The 16,201-nt window shown below is 39.8% G+C and overlaps 2 protein-coding genes and 1 non-coding gene across 3 annotated transcripts in view; 1 reads left to right on the top strand and 2 right to left on the bottom strand.

Annotated features, from left to right (window-relative positions):
- The first annotated feature begins 859 nt into the window (after positions 1-859).
- On the top strand, positions 860-11,591 carry LOC115007804 (myosin heavy chain, fast skeletal muscle-like). The gene is made up of 39 exons (XM_029430778.1): positions 860-1,060; positions 1,335-1,478; positions 1,567-1,723; positions 1,826-1,853; positions 1,943-2,054; positions 2,154-2,246; positions 2,354-2,417; positions 2,533-2,631; positions 2,716-2,819; positions 2,929-3,067; positions 3,431-3,549; positions 3,664-3,813; positions 3,904-4,074; positions 4,162-4,468; positions 4,641-4,705; positions 4,841-4,928; positions 5,013-5,130; positions 5,208-5,331; positions 5,432-5,568; positions 5,735-5,990; positions 6,083-6,325; positions 6,418-6,594; positions 6,680-6,825; positions 7,152-7,242; positions 7,383-7,772; positions 7,896-8,022; positions 8,126-8,244; positions 8,341-8,537; positions 8,625-8,808; positions 8,899-9,064; positions 9,437-9,561; positions 9,649-9,957; positions 10,052-10,255; positions 10,345-10,470; positions 10,595-10,765; positions 10,858-10,962; positions 11,079-11,174; positions 11,262-11,393; positions 11,480-11,591. Exons 1-39 carry the CDS (start codon positions 860-862, stop codon positions 11,495-11,497), a joined length of 5,802 nt encoding a protein of 1,933 aa, XP_029286638.1. The 3' UTR covers positions 11,498-11,591.
- Positions 11,592-13,958: 2,367 nt separating this feature from the next.
- Positions 13,959-16,201, bottom strand: part of LOC115007684 (general transcription factor II-I repeat domain-containing protein 2-like) — a gene marked incomplete at its 5' end in the record, with an annotated part of 13,416 nt that continues 11,173 nt past the window's right edge. The window contains one exon of the mRNA XM_029430622.1: positions 13,959-14,206. Coding sequence (XP_029286482.1) covers positions 13,959-14,206 — 248 coding nt within the window. The remainder of the gene's footprint in view (positions 14,207-16,201) is intronic.
- Positions 14,865-14,949, bottom strand: trnap-ugg (transfer RNA proline (anticodon UGG)). Its single transcript has one exon. It is a non-coding gene; the product is annotated as a tRNA-Pro (tRNA).

Below are 16,201 nucleotides of genomic sequence, written 5' to 3'. Positions count from 1 at the left end.
AAATATTGTTTCTATATTCCAAATTTATGTCAACATTTATGACTAAAAACAACTCAACAGCCTTATTGTTTGTCAATAATCACAGGAATATATATAATATTTCTGAAAACCTCAATTCACAACACTGAGGTCTTACAATGATCCAGCATGGAAGACTTCTCATAAACTGTGTAATGTGACAGCTAGAGGTAAGAACTACGTACTGCACAAGCTTCATGCCATGCGACATGACCAAATACAGCAAAACATATGTGATAGGCTCCCATCACACTGTATAAAAGGCACAGCAAACCACCAAGGACAGGCACCCAGCAAAGGTAAGTTTCTTAGTGGCTCAGACGTATATTAGAGATGTTAGAGATGTTATACTTATAATACTGCCACGCATCATTTAAGTAAATACTATGTTTAAACTATAGAAGATAAAAATCTATATGACTAAAAACTGTTTGTAAAGTATAAATCAATATATTTACATTTCATTTTCCTCAGCTAATTTTAAAATAAAGTATGATGAAGTAGCCTTTCTGAACCAACATTGTGTTCTGTTTTTTCAGAAGTCTGCATTGAAGTCTGCTCACCTGAGGTCATCCAAGGTAAATTAGGCTTCATATTTGTCCTGGAGAATAACTCAAGATGAGATATGGTTTAATAACTAGTGCATATGTACTAATTATGTAAAGGTTTACCCCTATGAACATCCCAACCTTGTCAGTACTTGTCAGGATTTAACCAATCCTAATGGCAGAGCATTCATTTGACTACAGTAATAATAAACATTGTAGACGTCACTCATCCATCTACTTTCCTAGCATTTTAAATTAAACCTATTGTCTTTCTCGTGCAGTAAAGGGTCAACATGGGGGATGCGGAAATGGAGTGTTTTGGCCCGGCGGCCGTTTACCTCCGGAAGCCAGCACGAGAGAGAGTTGAGGCTCAAACGACTCCCTTTGATGCTAAGACAGCCTACTTTGTGAGCGAGCCGGCAGAGATGTACCTCAAGGGGAAACTTACTAAGAAAGAAGGCGGCAAAGCCACCGTGGATACCATCACTGGAAAGGTAAGAACAAACGTACTAGAATAAAAAATGAAAAATTGCTGATATGTTTAAATTTTATTATTTAAAACATTTAAACGAAAAAGTTAAAATTGTATTAAATTAAATCTAAATAAAATATATATAAATTATACTGTCAAATAATTATTTTGTGGACAGACCGATGAATACTTTTGAGATTAGAAACTAAGATTTTAAAATCTGGCTATACATTAGGCCACACGGCTGCTGGAGAGTAACTAATCTTATTTTTGTTCCTCTTCTGTCCTTGTAACAGACTCTCACTGTGAAAGACACAGAAATCTTCCCCATGAATCCTCCAAAGTACGATAAGATTGAAGACATGGCCATGATGACCCACCTCAGTGAGCCTTCTGTGCTGTATAACCTCAAAGAGCGCTATGCAGCATGGATGATCTACGTGAGTTCTGACCTGATCATCATGTCAGTAGACCAAACAATGACTAAAGAAAGATGTCCGTCAGTAAAAATCCTCTCTGTCTCTACAGACCTACTCAGGGCTGTTCTGCGTCACTGTCAACCCCTACAAGTGGCTCCCAGTGTACGACTCAAAGGTTGTCGCAGGATACAGAGGCAAAAAGAGGATTGAGGCTCCCCCCCACATCTTCTCCATCTCTGATAACGCCTATCAGTTCATGCTCCAAGGTATCAGTCAGTTTGTAAGCTATTGTGTGTCCAGATATATAGCAGCTGTACTTTTAGAAAAGTCAACTCCTAACTGTTGTACACCATTTTGATGTCTTGCAGATAGAGAAAACCAGTCCATCCTGATTACGTAAGTGAGAACTTTATGTTATCTACAGTATGAGTATTGGCAACATGAGTCATTTCAAATAATACTTATGAACACATCCCTCAACCCAGCGGAGAATCCGGTGCAGGAAAGACTGTCAACACCAAACGTGTCATCCAGTACTTTGCGACAATCGCAGTAGCTGGAGGAAAGAAAGCAGAGGAGCAGGCTAGCAAGATGAAGGCAAGAGAAGTCGAACAATATTAATATGAAATGTATTTATTTCTTAATATTTATTTATTATTAATACTATTACATTGACTAAATTAATGTTATTTCTAGGGGTCACTGGAGGATCAAATCATTGCAGCAAACCCACTGCTGGAGGCGTATGGTAATGCCAAAACTGTGAGGAATGACAACTCATCCCGCTTTGTAAGTTATTTTTGGGATTTCTCTTTGACTTAAAATTGATGTTTATTTTGTTGACGACAATCATTCCCTGATTTATAATATATTATATATAATGTGTTTTTGTATAGGGAAAGTTTATCAGAATTCACTTTGGGACAACTGGAAAGCTGGCTTCAGCTGATATTGAAACATGTAAGATATCTTGTAGAACTCATTGAGCCTTTTCGGTTTTATTGCATGTCCAACTCCTTCAGCTGTGATTCATGTGAGATTTCACTTAATCTTTCCACAACTTAAATCCATACAGATCTGCTGGAGAAGTCTCGAGTGACGTTCCAGCTGAGTGCTGAGAGGAGCTACCACATCTTCTATCAGCTCATGACGGGCCACAAACCTGAGCTGATAGGTGAGACATTATTAAAACATTCATTCACTACCTGCTGAATCATATTTGCTGACCAAGAATTAACAACAAGCTTTGTTTCTTCAGAGGCTCTCCTCATCACCACCAATCCATATGACTATCCCATGATCAGTCAGGGTGAAATCACTGTCAAGAGTATTGATGACATTGAGGAGTTCGTCGCCACTGATGTAAGGAAACGATCAAATCCACACCCTCAACTGTATTCATTTAGAATTGTGTTTATTTTTTAAAGAGCAATGAGAGCAGAACTTGTGACTTTTCTTTGAATACTCACAGACTGCCATCGACATCCTGGGCTTCACTGCTGATGAGAAGATCGGCATTTACAAGCTGACTGGAGCTGTGATGCATCACGGAGGAATGAAGTTCAAGCAGAAGCAGCGAGAAGAGCAGGCTGAGCCCGATGGCACCGAGGGTATGTTGCACATTTGAAAACAAGCAGAAAGTTATTAATTAGAATCTTTTGTATTCTCTATTAGTTATTACTTCTTTGGTATCGGCAGATAAAGACAGAATTCATTAGTTCATATAGAGATTTGTGTATGTGATATGTTACATAATAATAAATATAGCATATTTTACATGTAACCTAAGTTGCAGTAGTGTTGCTTCTTATTTTACCCAGTGAATGTGTACATTTTTAAAAGCATCGTATTTTATGTCGGCATCTACCAGTGCACCATCACAATAACAGTAGGCATAATAAACCAATATCGTGCATCACTATTCATCTATAAAATGACCTCCAAAATATCCTTCAGTTTTCTTTTCTTTTCAGTCGCCGACAAAATCGGCTACCTCATGGGCCTGAACTCAGCTGACGTCCTGAAGGCTCTGTGCTACCCCAGGGTGAAAGTCGGAAATGAATATGTGACTAAAGGCCAGACTGTGCCTCAGGTAAAATGTTCACCTACAGTCCTGTGAATCTTAACACTATCACCTGTTTAACCCCTGAAAAGGATAATGATTAATGATATTAATGTTTTATTTCTGTTGTATCTGTAAAATCAGGTCAACAATTCGGTCAATGCTCTCTGCAAGTCTGTCTATGAGAAAATGTTCTTGTGGATGGTCGTCAGAATTAATGAGATGCTGGATACAAAGCAGCCCAGACAGTTCTTCATTGGTGTGCTGGATATTGCCGGGTTTGAAATCTTTGATGTAAGTAAACAACACATTGTACTTGTTAAGTTTCACAGAGTGAACCAGCACAATGAGAGTCTGACACTTTATCTTCTTTCCCATCTCAAGTATAACAGCTTGGAGCAGCTGTGCATCAACTTCACCAATGAAAAGCTGCAACAGTTTTTCAACCACCACATGTTTGTCCTGGAGCAAGAAGAGTACAAGAAAGAGGGAATTGAATGGGAGTTCATTGATTTTGGTATGGACTTGGCTGCCTGCATTGAGCTGATTGAGAAGGTGAGCGACATGCTGTATATTCACAAACGCAGGAAACTATCTTATGACTTGAAGCTTCTGTTTTAAACAATCATTTCATCTTGACAGCCAATGGGCATCTTCTCCATCCTTGAAGAGGAGTGCATGTTCCCCAAGGCATCAGACGTCACCTTCAAGAACAAGCTGTATGACCAGCATATTGGTAAAAGCGCTCCCTTCCAGAAGCCCAAACCTACCAAAGGCAAAGCTGAGGCTCACTTTGGTCTGATGCACTATGCCGGCACTGTTGAATACAGTGTCAATGGATGGCTGGACAAGAACAAAGACCCCCTGAACGACTCAGTGGTTCAGCTCTACCAGAAGTCTTCAGTCAAACTGTTGGTTCTCCTCTATGCATCACATAACGCAGCAGAAGGTAAGGATCTTATTTTAAAGAACATAAATTGGAGATGTTTTCCGGTGTTTTCATTACATCTTAAATTACACTGGTCGATTTGTCGTTTAAGTACCGTATACGAATGCAGTTTCAATAAAAATGTATTACATGTGTTCAAATGAATAATTAAAATGTAATCTTTATGGTGCAGCTGAGGGGAAAAAGGCCGTCAAGAAAAAGGGCGGGTCTTTCCAGACTGTATCTGCTCTGTTCAGGGTAAGTATCACAAATGATTGCCACTACAATACAATATGTACACTACTAAATTCCGAAATGCTGATAAAAGTTAACAACTAGGGAAAATGGCCTTGTTATTTCTAATTATGTAACAATTAACATTTTTCCATTCAGGAGAATTTAGGCAAGTTGATGACCAATTTAAGGAGCACTCATCCTCATTTTGTACGTTGTTTGATTCCAAATGAATCGAAGACTCCTGGTAAGTCTAATATCAGTATTAATTTATTAATTTAAACACTACTGTTATTATGTAACACAAGACTGAACTTCGCATGTCTTTAAGGTCTCATGGAGAACTTCCTGGTCATCCACCAACTGAGGTGTAACGGTGTCCTGGAAGGTATCAGGATCTGCAGAAAGGGCTTCCCCAGCAGAGTACTCTATGGTGACTTCAAGCAGAGGTAATTACTGAGATAAACCATATTTTTGATAATATTATGATCAATTATTCATTGTCGATTCATTTCCCTCTAATCAGATACAAAGTGTTGAATGCCAGTGTCATCCCTGAGGGACAATTCATGGACAACAAAAAGGCCTCAGAGAAACTCCTTGGCTCTATTGATGTTGACTCAAGTCAATACAAATTTGGACACACAAAGGTAATTTGTTTGTCTTTAATGGATGTGGGTTTTTATATTTCAGCTAACCTTGATTGTGCAGATATGCGTAACCATCATGTCAACTAACACTTTGTTTTAGGTGTTTTTCAAAGCTGGTCTGCTGGGAACTCTGGAAGAGATGAGAGATGTGAAACTGGCTAAACTGGTCACAATGACTCAGGCTCTCAGCAGAGGTTTCCTCTCAAGGAGAGAGTTTACTAAGATGATGGAGCGCAGGTAATGTAGACAGTTAGCCTCCTACCATACATATTAAAAGGAAAGCTGAACATTTGTAAATGCAAGCAAAATATTAACTTCGAAAGCCCTCTCGTTACTTCTTATCAATACAGCTTTAAGAATCTAAATTAATCTGTTTATCTACTTCAATACCTGTTTTCCACAGAGAGGCAATTTATGCTGTCCAGTACAACATCCGCTCATTCATGAATGTCAAAACCTGGCCATGGATGAAGCTGTACTTCAAGATCAAACCTCTGCTGAAGAGTGCAGAGACTGAAAAAGAGATGGTGCAAATGAAAGAGGACTTTGCAAAGATGAAAGAGGATCTAGCAAAGGCTCTGTCTAAGAAGAAGGAACTGGAGGAGAAGATGGTTTCTCTGCTGCAGGAGAAGAATGACTTGCAGTTGCAAATTCAATCTGTACGTTAAATATAACAAGATCATTTGCTACTTCAATGATCCCGGTTTTACAAATAACTAATCATTTTATTTGGATATCATTGCAAATCTAGGAAGGTGAAAACCTCAGCGATGCAGAGGAAAGGTGTGAGGGGCTCATTAAATCAAAAATCCAGTTTGAAGCCAAACTTAAAGAGACATCTGAAAGACTGGAGGATGAGGAGGAAATGAACGCTGAGCTGACTGCAAAGAAGAGGAAGCTGGAGGACGAGTGCTCTGAGTTGAAGAAAGACATTGATGACTTGGAGCTGACCCTGGCCAAAGTGGAAAAGGAGAAACATGCCACTGAGAACAAGGTTCATGTCTCTGATTTCACTTTACTGAACTGTGCTCATTAGAAGAACACTGATTACATATTTAACAATTGTATTTTTTATAAACTGTTAAGGTTAAAAACCTGGTGGAGGAAATGACATCTCAAGATGAGACCATTGCCAAGTTGACCAAAGAGAAGAAAGCCCTCCAAGAGGCCCATCAGCAGACCCTTGATGATCTGCAGGCAGAGGAAGACAAAGTCAACACTCTGACGAAGGCCAAAGTCAAGCTGGAGCAACAAGTGGACGATGTATGTATATAATAATGACAAACAGTGATTTCAGTCCCCTTGAAAATGAAGAACAAAAAATAATATCTCGTCTCGGTTAAAACAGCTTGAAGGTTCCCTGGAACAAGAAAAGAAGCTTCGTATGGACCTTGAGCGAGCTAAAAGAAAGCTTGAAGGGGATCTTAAACTGGCCCATGAAACCATCATGGATCTGGAGAATGACAAGCAGCAGTCTGATGAGAAAATAAAGAAGTAAGTGTAATTTTACTCATCAATTTAGAGAACGTATTGATGTCTCACCCTATTGTACTTATCTAGCATACAGTTGACTGAATAAAATCCTCCTGTAGGCAAAGAGCGTACTAAAGTTGCAGTGAAAACAGCTACTCCGGTTTAAATGCTGCTCAGAAAAGTCATAGTTACTACATCTAATTAAAATCAATAAAAATCAAATTCTTTATGTTCGAAATGACGTTAGAATATAATGTGATTGTCATTTTATGATTTTGCTTACCTCAAGAAATATAAAATAATTCACGATGTATGTCATTTTTATGATTTGTTTTGTCCCCGCACAGGAAGGACTTTGAAACAAGTCAGTTTCTTAGCAGGATTGAGGATGAGCAAACACTTAGTGCTCAGCTTCAGAAAAAGATCAAAGAACTTCAGGTTGGTACATTATCCTAATAGTATCAAAGAGTGAATTCACTTCACTGACTTTGGATGACCCAGATGTGCTTGACATGTAGACATAAATATATTGAGATTGTTGCTATGTTTATGGGCTTTTTTCAACTTGTAAATATTAGGCTCGTATTGAGGAGCTGGAGGAGGAGATCGAGGCCGAGAGGGCTGCTCGAGCCAAGGTGGAGAAGCAGAGGTCTGATCTCTCCAGGGAACTTGAAGAGATCAGCGAGAGGCTGGAAGAAGCTGGCGGAGCAACGTCTGTTCAGATTGAGATGAGCAAGAAGCGCGAGGCCGAGTTTCTGAAGCTGCGTCGTGACCTCGAAGAGTCCACCCTGCAGCACGAGGCCACAGCTGCAGCTCTCCGCAAGAAGCAGGCCGACAGTGTGGCAGAGCTGGGAGAACAGATTGACAACCTCCAGAGAGTCAAACAGAAGCTTGAGAAAGAGAAAAGTGAATACAAGATGGAGATCGATGACCTCAGCAGCAACATGGAGTCTGTCGCAAAATCAAAGGTAAAGTTAAATAAATTCCCTTGCAACTGAGTCAATTTACTCTACTACATCGCTGCCTTTATTTGGCTCTCACTGAATTAGATTACATTTGCATTAGATCAACACAACCTTTGTTAATTTCAGGGCAATCTGGAGAAAATGTGTCGTACTCTTGAAGATCAACTAAGCGAGATGAAGACCAAAAATGAAGAACATTTGCGGCAGCTGAATGACATTGGGGTACAAAGGGCAAGACTGCTAACTGAGAATGGTGAGATTTTATTTTTATTTTTTACTTATCATGATCTATTATTTCCAATTCAATGCCCATATTTGCATTTAGATTAGTTCTAAATCTCTCTCTCTCTCCATAGGTGAATTCAGTCGCCAGACGGAGGAGAAAGATGCCCTGATCTCTCAGCTGACAAGGAGCAAGCAAGCTTATACCCAGCAGATTGAGGAGCTCAAGAGGCACGTTGAAGAGGAAGTTAAAGTATGTGCCCATTAAAAACACTAACACCATCCCAGAACTGCAGTGTTACATGATTAATTTTAGTTAATAAGAAATGTCAATGTATTTCTTTGTAAGGCCAAGAACGCCCTGGCTCATGCTGTTCAGTCGGCTCGTCATGACTGCGACCTGCTCAGAGAGCAGTACGAGGAGGAGCAGGAGGCCAAATCTGAGCTGCAGCGTGCAATGTCCAAGGCCAACAGCGAAGTGGCTCATTGGAGAGCCAAATATGAGACGGATGCCATTCAGCGCACTGAGGAGCTGGAGGAGTCTAAGTAATTAACGGTCCTGAAATCACTCTTTTTCCACATGCATTGATTCTGTAAATCAGCATAAAACCTGTTTACTGTACGTTTTTTCAGAAAAAAGCTTGCCCAGCGTCTTCAGGATGCAGAGGAATCCATCGAGGCTGTGAATGCAAAATGTGCATCTCTGGAAAAGACAAAACAGAGACTGCAGGCTGAAGTGGAGGACCTGATGATTGATGTGGAGAGAGCTAATGCTCTGGCTGCTAACCTCGACAAGAAGCAAAGGACTTTTGACAAGGTTACATTTTTATTTGTGCCTTGTGGGTTAAATGAAGACTTTAGAATTTTGAATTACTGAAACACATGGGTCTTGTTTTTTTGTTTTCAGATTCTTGCAGAGTGGAAGCAGAAGTATGAGGAGAGCCAGGCAGAGCTGGAGGGAGCTCTAAAAGAAGCTCGCTCTCTCAGCACTGAGATGTTCAAGCTAAAGAATTCGTATGAAGAAGCTTTGGACCACCTGGAGACCTTGAAGAGAGAGAACAAAAATCTGCAACGTAAGCAACTTTAAAAAAAAGAAAAGAAAGAAAGAGCTGAATACTCAATTTGGCCACTAATAAAAAAAATATTTTTGATTGTTCAGACTTTTTCAGACTTTATAAAACTTTAATATTTATTATTAAATAAGCTGTGTCAAATACTTGGAATGAAAGGACAGCATTGGAAAAGTGCGCCCTCCAGTGGGCCAGCAGGTTTAATGTGCATGGTCTATGATTTCAAACTAAATCATACAAGGTCATACAATATTGCAGTTTTTTAATAGATGTACAAGTGTACAATTTATTGGATTAAAATGTCTACCAAAGAGACAAAACAAATATTTCAGCTCTCACAAACTGAAATAACCGCTTATACCTTGTTTCTTACAGAGGAGATCTCCGACCTAACCGAGCAAATCGGTGAGAATGGAAAAACCATTCATGAACTGGAGAAAGTGAAAAAGATTTTAGAGACAGAGAAGTCTGAACTCCAGACATCACTTGAAGAGGCAGAGGTACTGTCTGAAAAATAATCTCTCATTAAAACACAATTTTAAGCGATGCTGGGGTTTCACAATATATATATTTATTCTTTTGTCAAGGCTACCCTGGAGCATGAGGAATCCAAGATTATGCGTGTTCAGCTCGAGCTCACCCAAGTCAAAGGTGAAATTGACAGAAAACTTGCAGAGAAGGACGAGGAGATTGAGCAGATCAAGAGGAACAGCCAGAGAGTGATTGAGACCATGCAGAGCACTTTGGATGCCGAGGTCAGGAGCAGGAATGATGCCCTGAGAATCAAGAAGAAGATGGAGGGAGACCTCAATGAGATGGAGATTCAGCTGAGCCACGCCAACCGCCAGGCCGCTGAAGCCCAGAAACAGCTGAGAAACGTGCAGGGACAGCTGAAGGTATGGTGGCTAATTAAAGTAAAATTGAAGATAAAGTTTTCTTTATTCAGAAAGCATTGCAAATGTTTTTTTGTTTTTTTAAATATTCATTTAGGATGCGATACTGCACCTTGATGAAGCTCTCAGAGGTGAGGCGGACATGAAGGAGCAGGTAGCCATGGTGGAGCGCAGGAACAACCTGATGCTGGCTGAGATCGAGGAGCTGAGAGCTGCACTGGAGCAGACGGACAGAAGCCGCAAGGTGGCTGAACAGGAGCTGGTTGATGCCAGCGAGCGTGTGGGACTGCTGCACTCTCAGGTAAAAAAAAGATTCAAACAATGACATGTGAAACACCTGACAACTGAAACTGACCGTATGCAATGTAATTCAAACTATTATTTGTTTAGAATACCAGCCTCATCAACACCAAGAAGAAGTTGGAGTCTGACCTTATTCAAATCCAAGGGGAAGTGGAAGATGCTGTCCAGGAAGCAAGAAATGCCGAAGATAAGGCCAAGAAGGCCATCACTGATGTGAGTCCTGTTTTAGTATTTCTATGTAACTAAACACAAAGTGTGGCTCATAATATGTCAGTGCATAGTATTGTATGTTAGGCCATTTCTCCATTGTAATAATATACATACAATACATGTTTAGGCCGCCATGATGGCAGAAGAGCTGAAGAAGGAGCAGGACACCAGCTCTCATTTGGAGAGGATGAAGAAGAACCTGGAGCTGACAGTGAAGGACCTGCAGCTCCGCCTTGATGAAGCTGAGAATCTGGCCATGAAGGGCGGCAAGAAGCAGCTCCAGAAACTGGAGGCTCGGGTAAGTGCCATGAACACCAACCTTTTTATATTTACTGTAAGTAAAGGACAGCATGTTGCATCGAAAAATCACTGCATTCTCCTTCATTCTAGGTTCGAGAGTTGGAGTCTGAAGTTGATGCTGAGCAGAGGCGTGGTGCTGATGCTATTAAGGGAGTGCGAAAATATGAGAGAAAAGTAAAGGAGCTCACCTATCAGGTAAATTGCCATTTAAAATACCACTGCAAATACTAATGGTCATAATAATATATGGTAATGAAAACATTAAGCTTAGATTACTTCTTAATAGTTCTATCATTCCTGATTTACAACAGTTTGAGGAGGACAAGAAGAATATCGCCCGACTTCAGGACCTGGTGGACAAGCTGCAGCTGAAAGTGAAATCTTACAAGAGGCAGTCTGAGGATTCTGTGAGTATGCCTAATTATTAGTAACAACACATTCTGAAAATGTCACTAAGTCCACAGGTTTTGACTTCAATGTGGCTTATCATACAGGAGGAGCAGGCCAACACTCACCTGTCCAGGTACAGGAAGGTGCAGCATGAGATGGAGGAAGCTCAGGAGCGCGCCGACATCGCCGAGTCTCAGGTCAACAAGCTGAGGGCAAAAAGTCGGGAAATTGTCAAGGTAAAATATAACAATCTAAGATAAATCAAGTTTGCATTTTCTTTTAAATTTCTAATGCTTCACATGCTATTGTTCTGTCATTTCAGTCCAAGGATGAAGAGTGAGAAAGAAATCAAGGTTATACAGAAGCAAGAAGCCATACAATATGAATATCTTGTTACTTGTTCACTCTGGCATGTTAAGCATGCTGTGATAACCAAAAGTCAATAAAAAGTAGTTTGTTGCATCTTTTGAGTCTGTCCTTTTATTTTTTTAATTACACCTACACTATGAGTCAATATGTAACTTTAATCAGGTAGATAATAAAGTAAGTTATACAATGAAATGTATAGTCAAATATAATACATGGAACAATGTTACACATACATGACCAATTAGAGATTTTGATACAACTATATGTTTAGTTTCCCCAAACTGCTACACCATTTCTGTCTTTGTATACTGACACCAAGTAGACAAAATGAAGTAATCCATTACTTGTACAACATAGTTCAATCCGGAAGGCATCCGCTACCGGTATATATATTGTGTATATTTATTAATTCATATTCGGATATGTTTAAAAAAAGAAACATTTTGAAAGCTAGAAATATATACATGGGATGTCACTATGATAATGTGAAAGTTTGATTGAGGTAGCATGAACCTAAATACAAATTGTATGAACAAATAGCAGGTGTATCCAGAGGAGTTTTCCCTCATGCCCTCAAAGTTCTTTTGTTTTTGCTCCCATTTTTCATGAGCTGAAATCAAAGATCCAAGACTTTTTCTATATACACATAAGGCCTATTTCTCTCAAATATTGTTCACAAATGTGTTTAAATTTGTGTTAGTGAGCACTTCTCCTTTGTCCATCCACCTCACAGGTGTGGCACATCAAGATGCTGATTAGACTGCATGGTTATTGCATCATATTGGTCATTCCAGAATTGGAGGACAATTTAGACATCAATACTTTTGAAAAATGAACCTTTTATTTTATTATTTTTTGTTATGTATTTAGGATCTACCTACATATGTGAACAGACATTGTCAGTGATGAAGTTCAACAAATCCAGATACAAATGCTCTATCATTGATGATCACCTGTCAGTTGTCCATCTGCATATCCACCTCAGACATTCAACCAGATTTCAGTGCACTTGTTCAAGCCCAAGACAGACACTGAACAAGTGAAGTGAACTGAAAAACATCAAAAGCACTTATTGCTTTTTGTATAAAGTTGATTCATTTCTTATCTTTATTAACATACTGTAAAACACCTTTTCAGTATTGGTTTGTGAATATTAACATGTTAAAAATAAAATATAATTCTGATGTAATGATTGTTTTTACTGTTTATTACTTCTCTAGGAGTATTTTCCTATTTGACGCACTGCACAATTTCATGTATTTATTGGAAGAGAATATCCTTATTCTTTTGATGACCAGTAGCAGCGAATCAAAATATACAATGTACTGCTTTTTACAATGGGAGAAAATTAATAATGAACAGAATTAAGTTCAATTTATTGTTGATTCGGCCCTCCAGCTCGGGTTTCTCATGTGGTCCCGGGTTCAAATCCCGGACGAGCCCAAGAGTAGGACAGAGATGTTGGTTTCAGTTGAGTTTAATGTGTGAAAAGTAAAAAATAATTGTTCCTTCGAATTCGCCCTTTGCAGTGTCTTGCCAGTAACCTGTTGAGTTATGGCAAAAACTCAGCCTGCTTCACCATTTTTTCAGCATAAACCTGCATTTTTCTCGAGGCAAACCATGCTCAAGTAATACACAAGCCACATAATACAAATTTTAAAGCATCTGTATTAATGCCAGGTTTTGTCGGGCGTAAACAAATGTTTCATTGTTTATGTGGCTCGTTGGTCTAGGGCAGGGGTCGGCAACCTTTACCACTCAAAGAGCCATTTGGACCCGTTTCCCACAGTAAAGAAAACACTGGGAGCCACAAAACCCTTTTGACATTTAAAATGAAATAACACTGCATATAACGTTTTTTTTGCCTTTATGCTATGTATAAACAAACTATAATGTGTTGCATTTATGAAATTAATGAACGACTGCAGAGAAAACAAAATTACATTTCTGCATGCAACAAAACATTTTGAGCTCCGAAAAAAAGACGTTGACGTTGGGTTGAAGGTTACTTTCAAGTAAAATACTCAATGTCTATTTGAGTCCTTCTTGTATTTATGAAAAAAAAACGCTGAACTTAAATTATCCACCGTCAGCAAACCAAAAATGCCATCCTCTCTCTGTGTGCCGTCATCCTTTTACTGGCGCGTGCAGTCAGCTGTCAACCTGAAAAATAAAAGGACTATTTCACTGAACAATGAAAAAATATGAATATGTGCAAAATAATAGGCAATTAAAATATTTATCATACTTGGTTAATGTGATTTCTGCTCCTGAACCTCAGCGCACAGCGTCTGCACATCAGGGCTGTATGCCGTCACCTTCATCTTCACACAGGATCGTAAGCTGTCATCTGTGAGGCGTGCGCGATGTTTGCTTTTAATAAAGTTCATGTTGGAGAACACCTGCTCACATACATATGTGGATCCAAAGATCTACAGGACTCCAAGTGCATACTTTTTCATGTTCACATAAACGTCGGGGATAGCATTCCAAGTTTCGAACACAAGTTGGTCCGTTTTGGGGAGGTTTTCAATATCACGCCATTTGTGATTCTGAGCAAGAACGGCCTTCTGACGGGCAACATCTTCAAGGTCTGCTGTCAAGCGTTTAAACTTGGACACCCATATGTCTTTGTCGGCTATGTCGGCCAGTTCCATCTCAAGATCAGGTTGACTCACACCTGCCAATGCAGTCGTATTCAGCAGGGATGGATCGAGGCTTAGGGGAGTGATAGGGAAGGATAATGTGGTTTTTTCCTCTCTGAACTCACAGAATCGTTTCCCAAACGATGTTTGCATTGCGATGATTGCAGAATGTAAATACTCCGAATTTATCATGTGAGCTTCTTTGAACTTGCCTGAGACCAACAAGCCACATAAACAATGAATCATTTGTTTACGCCCGAAAAAATCTTCCTTTAATAAAACTGCCATACACTTTGTATTATTTGGCATGTGTATTACTTGAGTATCGTTTGCGATTATATTGGTAAAATGTCACGTTTGAAATTAATTTATTATAAATTCAAAGTGGTTCTCAAACTGTTTAAAAATGACTAGTATAGAGTGTAGCATAGATGTAGCCTAGTTACGCAGCTATGTGTAGATCTTAGCAGCTGCGTAGGTTCGTTCATACGTCATAAATGATCTTCGACAAGACAAGATGGATCGATGACTAAAGACAGGGTCAGTTAAAAGAATATTTAATCTGACACAACAGGTAAGGTGCATCGTCCTGATGCAGGTGCTTCAGCAGCTTCAACTATAGCAACAAGTCATTTTTTTTTTTACTTTTGACGCATCAAACTCAACTGAAACCAACATCTCTGTCCTACTCTTGGGCTCGTCCGGGATTTGAACCCGGGACCTGAACCCGGGACCTCTCGCACCCAAAGCGAGAATCATACCCCTAGACCAACGAGCCACATAAACAATAACTCATTTGTTTACGCCCGACGAAATCTTGCGTTTGCCTAAAGACCGACACTGACTGGCTTTGTGACTTTGCGTTTGCTGTGGACATATTGTCACACATGAATGAGCTGAACGTTAAGCTGCAGGGGAAAGATCAGTTTGTGCACGACATGTACACAAATGTGAGAGCCTTCAAATCCAAGCTGATTTTATTCTCCAGGCAAATGTCAAACAAATCTTTCGCTCATTTTCCCACACTGGCCATGTAGAAAGAGCCCATCCGAAACGTGAAGAAATACTGCAAATCACTGGACGACATGCACAGAGAATTCTGCCGTCGGTTCTCTGATTTTGAAAAAATTGACAAGTCACTTCAGCTGGTGTCCTGTCCCCTGTCACAAGACCCCGAAATAGCACTGCATGAACTGCAATTGGAGCTGATTGATCTTCAGTCTGACTCAGTCTCACAGGAGAAGTTCAAGTCTCTTGAACTGAATGACTTTTATGCTTCACTTAACGAAGCCACGTTTCCAAACCTCCGGAGGACGGCACAGAAGATGCTGGCATTGTTTGGCTCGACCTACGTGTGTGAGCAGACTTTCAGCGTCATGAACATCAACAAAGCCCGTCACAGATCCCGGTTAACTGACAAACACCTCAGATCTATCCTGAGAATTGCCACAACAAAACTAACTCCAGACTTTGATGCACTGGCAAAAAAGGGAGACCAACAACACTGTTCCCACTGAAATGTGAGTTTCTCTACTGTGTTATGAAAAAAATGCATATGGAAAGTTTGGAGGAGCGTCTTTTAATTAAGAGCAATGTGCGCATTTACGCACAGCAGCGGTACAGTAGCTTAATTAACACGCCGCACATCGCTCTCAATTTAAAGACCCCTTTCTAGTTTCTGCTGCAGGCAGGATATTTAATACAGTCTATCTCTCAGGACAATCCGTCCATTATTTTGCGGGGTTTAAAACAATTAGAAATTATTGAGCTTGAGTATTTCGTTGGGTAATAATATGTTTTGAATGTTGAAAGTGATTTTTTTCCATGATCTTTTTCCAGTAAATGTTGATTTCTTTAACTTTGCACTTTCAATTGAAATGTATAAAAAACAGACGCAATCTCCAGGTTTGATAAATTACATTGCGTGTCCAAATGCTCCTGGCCCGGCCCCTCTGTCAAATTTTAGAACCCATTGTGGCCCGCAAGTAAAAATGTTTGCCCACCCCTGCCCTAGACCAACGAGCCACGTA

The sequence above is a fragment of the Cottoperca gobio genome, chromosome 5, assembly GCF_900634415.1.
Source record: "Cottoperca gobio chromosome 5, fCotGob3.1, whole genome shotgun sequence".
In the NCBI taxonomy this organism is placed as follows: Eukaryota; Metazoa; Chordata; class Actinopteri; order Perciformes; family Bovichtidae; genus Cottoperca; species Cottoperca gobio.
This window is presented reverse-complemented; position numbering and strand designations above follow the sequence as displayed.

Coding starts and splice junctions, on each gene's coding strand:
- LOC115007804 (XM_029430778.1), top strand. CDS start 860: ATGGGGGATGCGGAAATGGAGTGTTTTGGCCCGGCGGCCGTTTACCTC. Junction 2,632..2,715: donor CCACAAACCTGAGCTGATAG/GTGAGACATTAT, acceptor TTGTTTCTTCAG/AGGCTCTCCTCATCACCACC. Junction 4,929..5,012: donor AAATGAATCGAAGACTCCTG/GTAAGTCTAATA, acceptor CATGTCTTTAAG/GTCTCATGGAGAACTTCCTG.